At 34.3% G+C, this 11,892-nt stretch overlaps 2 protein-coding genes across 2 annotated transcripts in view; both read right to left on the reverse strand.

Annotated features, from left to right (window-relative positions):
* Nucleotides 1–3,627, reverse strand: part of LOC111455409 (beta-amyrin 11-oxidase-like) — a 5,345-nt gene extending 1,718 nt beyond the window's left edge. The window contains exons 1-4 of the mRNA XM_023097075.1: nucleotides 3,401–3,627; nucleotides 1,837–2,314; nucleotides 739–1,002; nucleotides 585–674 (exon numbers count right to left, since the gene is read on the reverse strand). Of these exons, the coding sequence (XP_022952843.1) occupies nucleotides 585–674; nucleotides 739–1,002; nucleotides 1,837–2,314; nucleotides 3,401–3,627 (1,059 nt within the window). The remainder of the gene's footprint in view (nucleotides 1–584; nucleotides 675–738; nucleotides 1,003–1,836; nucleotides 2,315–3,400) is intronic.
* Nucleotides 3,628–5,849: 2,222 nt separating this feature from the next.
* LOC111454913 (beta-amyrin 11-oxidase-like) overlaps nucleotides 5,850–11,892 on the reverse strand; it is a 27,953-nt gene continuing 21,910 nt past the window's right edge. The window contains exons 3-10 of the mRNA XM_023096381.1: nucleotides 10,419–10,661; nucleotides 8,416–8,893; nucleotides 7,359–7,622; nucleotides 7,202–7,291; nucleotides 6,465–6,543; nucleotides 6,359–6,384; nucleotides 6,080–6,201; nucleotides 5,850–5,991 (exon numbers count right to left, since the gene is read on the reverse strand). Of these exons, the coding sequence (XP_022952149.1) occupies nucleotides 5,898–5,991; nucleotides 6,080–6,201; nucleotides 6,359–6,384; nucleotides 6,465–6,543; nucleotides 7,202–7,291; nucleotides 7,359–7,622; nucleotides 8,416–8,893; nucleotides 10,419–10,645 (1,380 nt within the window). The 5' untranslated portion in view covers nucleotides 10,646–10,661 and the 3' untranslated portion in view covers nucleotides 5,850–5,897. The remainder of the gene's footprint in view (nucleotides 5,992–6,079; nucleotides 6,202–6,358; nucleotides 6,385–6,464; nucleotides 6,544–7,201; nucleotides 7,292–7,358; nucleotides 7,623–8,415; nucleotides 8,894–10,418; nucleotides 10,662–11,892) is intronic.

Raw genomic sequence — 11,892 nt, forward strand, 5'->3', positions numbered from 1 at the left:
TTTTTTTTTTTTTTTTTTTGTGACTCAATCATAGAAACTGTGAGTAATTAAATGTTTGGTTATCTCTTGAAAATTTTCCTAAAATGCATGGGAGTGAGAATAAAACACGACGACAAAATTCGTGTTGATCTATTGGGATACTTTTCACTCTTAGAACCAAGAAGTAAGTAATGTAACCATGTTGCAGGAGCATGTCAAAGCACACAAGTATGAAAAAAAAGATGAATCTTGGACACGAGGTGTTACTTGAAATGTGATGACTGACTCTACGTTCTTGTTAAAATGTGTTCATTAACCTAATTTTTCTACTTGGTAGAAGATTTTTTTAGTAGGAGGTAAGGCTCCTAAGCCCTAGATTTAGAATCCAGATTCGATACACAGCCTCGACATTTTCCTACAACCTAGTTAGAGCACTTTACATGTCTCGAACGACTTGTGTGAGTTAAAACTGATCCAAGTTCTTATAGCTTCTTTGCATTTCACTGGTGAAAAATGTCCTTTAAAACTGATCCAGGTTCTTATAGCTTCTTTGGATTTCATTGGTTTACTTTCTACGAATTTTTTTTTTTAGAAAAAAGACATACCTTCATAAGATATTTCATCTGCTTGATTTCTTGAAAAGTTAATCCCTTTTGAGTAGATGGTCTTTGTTTTATAATCGACTCTTGCTCTTCCTGTAAAACGTAACTCAAACCATTACAAAAGAAATTAAAAGTGGTTTTAAAAGAATGAGCTAACCTTAGCCTTGTGAAAGACATGAGGTTTCTCAGAGATGTGGACAAGAGCCCACATAGCAGCATAAGCTGGGGTATGATGGCCAGCATGTAGCAGTCCAAGAAGCAGGTCTATTATGGCATTGTTATCATATAATTTCATCCCATTCTCATCCCTTGCCATAATCAATTTGTCCATTTGGCTCTCCACTTCTCTTTCTTCCTTTTCTAGGGCTCTTCTTTTCTCCTCTATCACACATTGTAGAATATTTTCTATCTTTTTTCTTGCCTGCCAATATGTTGTATACAAAATAACATTTAATATCTTCCCATCACATCCATTAGCATAAGTAAATAAATAATGCCCCAAAAAACGTATTCAATATGAAGTAATTGTTGGACGGAAGACGGAAGCAGAAGTAAGATCGGTCACCCTCACATGCCCACAAACAGAAATTAAACGAAGAGATACAAAAATTTGTGGTTTGGAGAGAAGAAATTCCCCTACATCCATGGGTAGCAACCCACCTTAATAATCAAAATATTTACAAAGTCTATATCTCACACAGAAAGTCTCCCAATAAAGTTCTTCTCAAATTTCATTCAACAAATACAAAATGACACTCAAATTCAAGCAAACTTTATACATATCTCAATCATCCTAGACAACTCTTTATATAGACAGAAAAGTATTATTATCATACATGAATTAAAATGATTCATGTATTAAAATGGAAGATAATCAAATGAATGAGAGATTAACTAAATAAATCAGAGATGTGAACCAAAAGGGTTATGAACCAAATAAATGAGAGGTGATCTAAATAAATGGGAATTACGAACCAAATAAATGTCAATATATACATAGAAGTCCTAGACAACTCTTTATATAGACATAAAAGTATTATTATCATACATGAATTAAGATGATTCATGTATTAAAATGGAAGATAATCAAATGAATGAGAGATTAACCAAATAAATGAGAGATGTGAACCAAAAGAGTTATGAACCTGTGAGATGATCCAAATAAATGGGAATTACGAACCAAATAAATGTCAATATATACATAGAAGATCATGAACTTATTCTTTACCACAGCTTACAACACTAATAATGGTACCTTAAGTGCGCCATGAAAAGTGAGTCCAGGCAAGTCATAAGGAAGAATGGACAAGATTGCAGGACCCAAATCTTTATATAATGTCTCAAGCTCAGCCATGCGAGATGCTCCAATGTCAGTCCCCAAGAAAATACGTGAAATTACTTTAAAAAAGAGGCTTCCAATCTCACCCAACAACTCAATGGGCTCTTTCATGCTGCTCCATTCCTCCAAGCCTTTTGCCATTACTTGATCAATGAAGTCCACATAATGAGACAATACCTCATAGCCATTCATGGGAGCTGCCATGATTCTATATGCAGATTTGTGATCAGCCCTTGTGAAAAAACCATTTACTTCTAATATCTTCACCGATTTTGGATAATTTGGTTTGAAGATTTCATCATCTAAATATATGCGTCGACATATCTCTGGATCTGTTACGATGATTGTTGGCCTTCCATAGAAGTGACTTTTATACATCCCGACTCTTCCATTCCTGTGCAAGAATGCAATAATCTTTTCTAAATGAGATCTCGTTTCGATTGGAGAGGGGAACCAAACACCCAAGTGTGTAGAAATTTTTTTCTAGCAGATGCGTTTTAAAAATCGTGAGATTTTACCAGGCGGTGTGCCAGCGATGACGTTGGCTTCCAAGAGGGTGGATTGTGAGGTTTTAAAAATCATGAGGATGATACCGAACGGTGTGTCAATGAGGACGTTGGCCCCCAAGGGGTAGATTGTGAGATCTCACATTGGTTGGAGAGGGAAACAAAAAAAGGAACCATTCCTTAAAAGGGTGTGAAAATCTTTCCTTAGTGGACGCGTTTTGAATATCGTGAAGTTGATGGAATGAAGGGAACCATTCTTTATAAGAGTAGGGAAACTTATCCCTATGATAATGTAACAGGCAAAAGTGGAAAATATTTACTAGTAGTGGACTTGAACTATTACAATAATTCTCGATTTCATCAAACTTATTAAAAAAGATCAATGAGGTGTTTGTAAGAAATAAATAGTAATTTGTCCAGAAAAAAATAAATTCTTTTCTTTTGATCATTTCGGCCGTGTCATGCCTCAAAAGAATGAAGGTAATGCTTACTTAGCAAGTTCATGTGCATGTATATGAATCATGTATATATAAGTAATGCACATATACTTTTTATCAACATAATAAGTTGAGTTGGTTTAGGTCCCACAAGTAAGGATGGTCATATTTGTATATGTTTGAATTTTTTGATCCAACCACCATTTTCAAAACTTAATTTTTTTTAGACAAGGACAAGGACAAGGACGTTTTTGGTGGTCATGGTTCACCTTTTTATTTTTATTTTTAGATTTTAGTTACGGTATTTGACAATAATATTTTAAATGTTTTGATGAATACTAAAATTTTGATTATGATGTTTAAAGCATATCATTTATCATTTTAAGATTTTTTCTAGAATTTCAAACATAAATATAAGGAGTTTTAAAACGTTTAAGTTTTCATATACCTCTATTCAAATTAGTTTTGAGAAGTCTTTCATGACATGCATATAATAACGATACACATGACCCGATAAAGAGAAATGAAGAGATATACCTGGAAAGAAGGTGATAAATAAAAGAGTCGGGATCACCTCCGACCGTAAATGCATTGTAAAAGGAGAAGGAAGAGCCAAGAAGAGGCCATCCCATATCACCAGGAGGAAGAGATTTGTAAGCCTTTCTTCCCAACTTAACCAAATACCATATTTCATTGAGTTTCCTCACAAACATATAAACCCCTAAAACAAATCCAATAATAACACAAACATTAATCGTTTCCATTGTCTATAGCTTTGTGCTATGAATATATCTCCAAAGCCACACAAGAGAGTCTTTTATAGTGTCAATTATGCCATCAACTTATTCATTATGGTAAGAATATTGCTTAAATTATTAAAAACGTGGGAGTGGGTAGAAGCTGATATCTTAATTTGACTTCTTTAACGTTTATTAAAATTTATCGATTAACAAGACAAAACGAAAGTAAATAAAATACAAAACAACATCACAATTAAAATCAAACAACATCATAATTAAGAAGAAATGAAATCAATTACAAATTATGTTATTGTTCCACATTATTTACAAAATGGGAATAGGGTTTGGGATACATGAGGGCCCCGACATCCCCTACGATATGGTCACGTTATCTACTCCCTCGCTTCTTAAGAGTGATGATTTTTTTTAGTAGGAGATAACGCTCCTATACCTTAGATTTAGAATCTAGATTCGGTACATAGCCTCAACATTTTCCTACAACTTAGCCACAACACCTTACTTATCTTATACCACCTACGAGAACAAAAAAATGTCAACTCAGGTTCTTTTAGCATGTTTCATGTTAGTATTATAAGAGCGTTAAATGCCTCTTGCATTTTCCTCTCACCCTCCGCCTCTAGCAAACACACTACTTTATCGTGGAGGTTGGATTCTCCATCACACAAGGACAGATTCACTCAAAATTCTCACTTTCATATTTTATCATGGTGGTTGTATGTTAATTTGGTGTCAATTCAATTCCCATTAGTCGGTCGGGTGTACAAGGACTTTCACTTCCCTTTCCACTTTAGTACAATACCGTTGAACTAGGCGTGAGACTAACTAAGGATGTGTAAGTCAGTAGTTTGATCGATTATCCTACACAATGGATTCATCCTGTGATTGGGCATTGATCATGTGGATAGTCAATGGTTACCATGCACTTAAAAGTTTATTTTCGTAGGAGGACGTACTCGATGATGAGCTATCTCTTCTTAATTTAGGTTTTAGTTCCCAACCACTGCAATGTGGCCCGATCATTCATCCAACGCTCTCTTGCTTACGTTTTCTCGTTGAGATTAGTTCAGGTCCTTTTAGAGTGGGGGCTCTTGCAACTCTACCATTAGATTATTCAATAATAATTGAAATAAATAATTGTGTAATAAATTTAGAAATAAAGACAACTAGGTGGGGAAAATAATGGTATAATTCGAACTCAATAGCATACATAGTATGCTATCGTTTAGATTTTTTTATAGGCATGAAGTAATTGGAGAAAATCGGAGTTTCTAAAAGAATAATGATGGGAAAGACAAGGTAAGGAACAATAATCGAAAAACCTTTGGATTCGAATAGATTATGAATTCCAAATTAGTTTAGGTTATAGGTTGGGTATGTTATATATATATATATATATATATATATATATATATATATATATATATATATATATATATATATTTCAAGTTCTTTTAAAGGAAAAATAATCTATGATTTTTCTCATTCTTGTCATGTTTTTTCGACTCTCAACTCCTTCACTCTCAGGTGGCCTTTCTCCTTTTTGATCAATCGATCGGTGCTACAATGCTAACGAGGTCTTGCCCTAACCCAGATTGCGACATCAAAGCATGAGGGTGAATTTGTTTCTTGATTGTGAACTAGTTTGGATAAGGGCAAAGGATCATGTGAGTATATGATAGGTGGTAGGCACGAGGGTCACTCCCTCCTTGATGATTATATTATGAACTTATTGGGGTCCCAATATGTATTATTTTGAATTTATTTGTTGAAACTATTATGAGGGTGTTCATTAAGTATTTATTGTATATAGGTAGACTAAAAATGCATGACTAGAAAAGAGCTAACCAAATTATCCTAAAATTTTGAAATATTTTTAAAAAGAAAAATGAGCTCCAACAAGATGAAACTACAAGAGTCTCCACCGGGTTAGAACTTTAAGATTAAGATGAGCTTAAGTAAACTAATAGATCCTAGAAGCTTAAATATATGAACTAAATTGAGATACAAAATAAGACATATACAGGTTACAATGACATAATTGTCGAAGGGTCATTTATTAGTTTATAACACTCATTTTATCAAACACTTTTTTACTATCAAAATTTATGGAAGTTTAGTTACTCCATGAGGTACAATTTGTTAGATCTTGTGCAATGAGATGTATAAAATTATTCATTAAACTCTAGCACTTTATTGAGTGAATTATAATAAGGAAACAACATAAATTCATTGGGAATCACTTTTTGTTATTTCCAAACTACAACCATCTCTAATCATGGGAGCTTGGTAATTGTGCAAAGGCAATTGTCTACGAGCTTGGGGGCAGGCAAGTGAGTGATGCAGCATTTTGGATTGACACGTTCCATTCTACAATAACACAAACAAAACAACTCCATCACTTATGCATTTTTATTTTGATTAAACAGTAAAAAGATAGATTTGGATGGGTATTTACTTGTAATTGAGGATAAAGTGATGAAGTAAAATTGTAATCTCAAGCTTGGTAAGTTCACTTCCAGGACAAAACCTAGTTCCGATTCCAAAAGGGATGAATGTTCCTGGCTTTGGTGAATAATTCTGCTTATGAACACTACCCACATTAATATCTTTATGATAAACATGTTAATGAATTGGTAGGTATCATAAATCCTACCTCCCATCTTGAAGGATCAAACTCTCGTGGATTTGAATATAAGTGAGGGTCCATATGAATAGCTCTGGTCCAAATTAGTACGTTCCATCCCTTTGGTATGGTGTAGTCTAAAACAAACATGAAAAGATCAATAAAGAAATTATAAATGTCACGTGATTATATATCATAGAATGATAGAATAACTGACCATTGATGTTTACATCTTTTTTTGCTTTGCGGAAACTTGCAACAGCGATGGTATTTCTTCTCAATACCTCGTTAATTAACTGAAACAATAAATAAATCAAACTCATGACACTGAATAAAGGAGAGATACATGAATAAACCGATACAACATTTAAATGAGAGTGATCCCGAGAATAGAATGACTTAGAAAAATTTAAAAGAATTGAAAATAAATACCTATACCAACAAGATGCACTTTCATTTCGGGTGACCATGGGAACTCCAAAGTTAAGTGTGTTTTACTTGAGTAATTATATGTTGGGTGATCTCTTGAAAATTTTCTTAAGATGCATGTGGGTGAGAATAAAACACGACAAAAGGACTTGTGTTGATTGTTTGGGATAACTTTCACTCTTAGAAGCGAGAAGTAATTAATGTGACCATGTTGTAAGAATGTAACGGAATATCAAGGCACACACGTATCGAAATAGGATTCCGAATCTTGGGTATGGGACACTACATGAAATGAGATTACTAGCTTTAAGTTGTTGTTAAACTGTGTTCATTAACCTAATCTTTTTACTTGGGAGAAGATTTTTCCAGTAGAGGCAACTCTCCTAGAACCTAGATTTAGAATTCAGATTCGACATACAACCTCAACACTTTCCTGCAACCTTGTCATAACACCTTACTTGCTTGAGCGACTCACTCACTTTCTAAGAAGATTTTAAAATGCAGGTTAGATAAAAAAAAACATACCTTTATAAGATATTTCATTTGCTTGATTTCTTGAAAATTTAATCCCTTTTGAGTAGATAGTCTTTGTTGTAGAATCGACTCTTGCTCTTCCTGTTAAATGCAAGTCAAAACGATCATAAAAGGAATTAAAAGTGGTTTTTGGAAAGAATGAGCAAACCTTGGCCTTATGGAAGATATGAGGTTTCTGAGAGATGTGCACAAGAGCCCACATAGCAGCATAGGATGGGGTATGATGGCCAGCATGTAGCAGACCAAGAAGCAAGTCTATAATGGCATTGTTATCATATAATTTCATCCCATTCTCATCCCTTGCCATAATCAATTTGTCCATTTGGCTCTCCACTTCTCTTTCTTCCTTTTCTAGGGCTTTTCGTTTCTCCTCTATCACACATTGTAGAATATTTTCTATCTTTTTTCTTGCCTGCCAAATTGTTGTGTACAAAATAACATTATCTTCCAATCACATCCATTGGCATAAGTAAATCAATAATTCACCAAAAAGGAAAAAAAAAAATTCAAGATGAACTAATTATTTGACAAAAGATGGAAGCGTAAATGGAAGTGGAAGGAAGATCGATCGCACTCACCCATGAACAAACAAAAATTAAACGAAGAGATTTAAAGATTTACGCAATTCAATTCGGATCAAAGAAATTATCCTACATTTATGGGTAACGACCAATCTCAATAATCAAAATATTTATAAAGTGTATATCTCACTCTTCCACTACAAAGTCCCCCAACAAAGTTCCTCCCAAATGTCACTCAACGATACAAAATAACACTCAAACTCAATCAAACTTTATATATCTCAACCATCTCAAATGTCACTCAACAATACAAAATGACTCTCAAACTCAATCAAACCTTATATATCTCAACCATCTCAAATTTCATTCATCAATACAAAATGATTCTCAAACTCAATCAAACTTTATATATCTCAACCATCCTAGACAACTTTTTATATAAGCAGAAGCATGTATTAAAATGGAAGATGAACAAAAAAAAAAAAAAAAAGTGAACTAAATTATTGAAAGATAAACAATAAATTAAATGAGAATTCTGAATCAAATAAAAGAGAAATAAATCAAAAAGTTATAAAGTAAATAAGTGAGAGTGATCTAAATAAACAATAACTATGAACTAAATAAATGTCAATATATGCCACAAGTTACAACACAAATAATGGTACCTTTTAAGTGTGATAGTACCTTAAGTGCGCGATGAAAAGTGAATCCAGGCAAGTCATAGGGAAGAATTGACAAGATTGCAGGACCCAAATCTTTATATAATGTCTCAAGCTCAGCCATGCGAGAGGCACCAATGTCAGTCCCCAAGAAAATACGTGAAATTACTTTAAAAAAGAGCCTTCCAATCTCACCCAACAGCTCAATGGGCTCTTTCTTGGTGCTCCATTTCTCCAAGCCTTCTGCCATTATTTGATCAATGAAGTCCACATAATGAGACAATACCTCATAGCCATTCATGGGAGCTGCCATGATTCTATATGCACATTTGTGATCCATCCTTGAGAAAAGGCCATTTACTTCTAATATCTTTACCGAGTTTGGATAATTTGGCTTAAAGATTTCATCATCTAAGTAGATGCGTCGACATATCTCTGGATCTGTTACGATGATTGTTGGCTTTCCATAGAGGTGACTTTTATACATCCCGACTCTTCCATTCCTGTGCAAGTATGCCCACAATTATAATTTCCCAACTTTAGAGGAAAGGATTATATGACAAATTATTGTTTTCAAGTTTTTCCCCTCCAATTTTCCATGCTAAACATATCACATGGTCAATAATCTTTTATAATTGTGAGGTCTCACATCAGTTGGAGAAGGGAATGAATCATTTCTTATAAGGGTGTGGAAACCTCTCCCTAGCCGACACGTTTTAAAAACCGTGAGGCTGAAGACGATATGTAACAGACTGAAGCAGATAATGTCTACTAATGGTGTGCTTGAGTTATTACAAATGATATTAGAGCTAAATATGGGGCGGTGTGCCAGCGAGGACGCTAGACCCCCAAGAGAGGGAATGTGAGATCCCACGTCGGTTTAAAAGGGGAAGGATGCTGAGTCCTCAAGGGAGGGATTGTAAGATCCCACATCGGTTGGAGAGGGGAAGGACGCTAGGTCTCCAAGGAGGGTGGATTGTGAGATTCCATATCGGTAAGAGAGGAGAACGAAACATTCTTTATAAAGATTGCAGAGCGGAAGGACTCTGAGTCCCCAAGGGAGGGAATGTGAGATCCCACATCGATTGGAGAGGGGAAGGACGCTAGGTGTCTAAGGAGGGTGGATTGTGAGATCCTACATCGGTTGAAGAATGGAACAAAACATTCTTTATAAGGGTTGGAAAGGGGAAGGACGAAGGACAATTGATTCCCCAAGAAGAGTGAATTGTGAAATCTCGGTTGGAGAGGAGAACGAAACATTAATAGTGTGGAAACCTCTCCCTACCCGAAGACATTGGGTCCCCAAGGAGAGTGGATTCCTAAAAAAGAGTGGATGGTGAGATCTCATTTGGGTTTGGAGAGAGGAAAGAAGCATTAAGGGTAGGATGGAAACCTCTCCCTGTATAATAGGTAAACACATACAATTACTGGCATCTCTTCCTATATAAAAAGCAAACACAGACAATATCTATTAGTTGTGGACACCTCTCCCTACCTAACTGAGAAATAAAAACAATATCTAGTGGACTTAAACTATTACAGTAATCATCAATTTCATCAAGCCTATTAAAAATTCTTAATTAGGTGATGGTAAGAAACAAGTAGTAATTTGTTGACCCAAAAAAAAAAAGTCCCATTAAATTATTATTTATACACAGATATAATTGACGTACCACTTGAGAAACAATTTATTTTCTTTTGATCATTTCGGCTGCCTCATGCCTCCAGAGCAGGAAGGTAAGACACGTACTTTTTATTTATCTAGAGTCCAAGGTCAAATGTCAAATTTTAGTTTCGATAAGTCATGATAGTTATAATCATACATCATATATGCATATATTTGAATTTTCCAACCAAGCAACTTTTTCCAAAACTTAATTGTTTTTCTAGGTAAGGACAAAAACATTCTTAGTGGCCAAGGGTGCTTGTTCCTTGAGAAATCTATTTAAATTAGTTTTTAAAAGTCTTTCATGGCATGCACGTAATAACGGTATACATAATCCGATAAAGAGAGATGAAGAGATATACCTGGTAAGAAGGTGATAAATAAAAGAGTCGGAATCACCTCCGACCGAAAATGCTTTGTAAAAGGAGAAGGAGGAGCCAAGAAGAGGCCATCCCATGTCACCAGGAGGAAGAGATTTGTAAGCCTTTCTTCCCAACTTAACCAAATACCATATTTCATTGAGTTTCCTCACAAACATATAAACCCCTAAAACAAATCCAATAATAACACAAACATTAATCGTTTCCATTGTCTATAGCTTTGTGCTATGAATATATCTCCAAAGCCACACTAGCGAGTCTTTTATAATGTCAACTTATGCCATCAACTCATTCACTATGGTAAGAATATTGCTTAAATTATTAATAACATTACTAAGTGGGAGTGGGTAAGAGCTATACCTTTCACCTTTTCAACATTTATTAAAAGTTATTGAAAAAAAAAAAAAGAAAGAAAGACGGAAAAGCAAATAAGATACATAAAATCGAAATATTTTGTGCAATTTAAAACAAAAAATGAAATCAATTACAAGCTATTAGTATTGCTCAAAATTGTGAGAAAAAGAGGAATAGGCTTAGGGATACATGATGGCCCGTGTTGACTCTGGCAATTCGGAAGACAGTGTCGACGAAAAATTGGCCGAAGGTTTCTTCGAAGGAAAAATTAGCGGAAGTAAAAGGAGAGAGAGTGAGAGATTCGCTGATAATGATGAAGACTCGATGTTTTTATTTTACTTCAATTGAACGGTTTAAATAACAAATCTAATTACAAAAATAGAAAAAACAAATATACAAAAATAGAAGGAGTGGACGAAGACTTCGCCCAAATTGATAAAATAATGGCTCCTAGAATCACGCTTCTCCATGAATTAAGATGTAACTAGATAAGGCATGGCTTTTATTTAACAGCCCGGACATCAATTTGCATCCCCTGAGACATGGTCATGTTACTTACTCCTTCACTTTTTAATGAAGATTTTTTTAGTAAGAGATAACTCTCCTAAACCTTAAATTTAGAATCCAACTTAACCCGAACATCTTACTTATCTTGAATGACCGAACCAGTTCTTTTAGCATGTTTTATTTTCACCCACTTACTTTATAAACCAAATTAAAAAAAAAAAAAAAGACAAATCTTCCAAAGATATCCCATTTGCTTGATTTCTTGAAAAGTTAATTCCTTTTGAGTACATGATCTTTATTTTATAGTCGGCTCTTACTATTTCGATAAAATGAAACTCAAACTAATCACAAAAGGAATTAAAGTGGTTTTTTCTTTTGAAAGAATGAGCTAACCTTGATCTTGCAGAAGATATAAGGTTTGTCATAGCAGCATAAGCCGGGATATGATGGCCAGCATGCAACAGTCCAAGTAACAAGTTTATAATGACATTGTTATCATATAATTTCATCACATTCGGATCGGTTACCATAATCAAGTTTACAGGCTTTTTTTTTTTTTTTTTTTTTTTTTTTTTTTTTTTTTTTTTTTTTTTTT

This window comes from Cucurbita moschata, unplaced genomic scaffold (assembly GCF_002738365.1).
Source record: "Cucurbita moschata cultivar Rifu unplaced genomic scaffold, Cmos_1.0 Cmo_Scf00017, whole genome shotgun sequence".
NCBI lineage: Eukaryota > Viridiplantae > Streptophyta > Magnoliopsida > Cucurbitales > Cucurbitaceae > Cucurbita > Cucurbita moschata.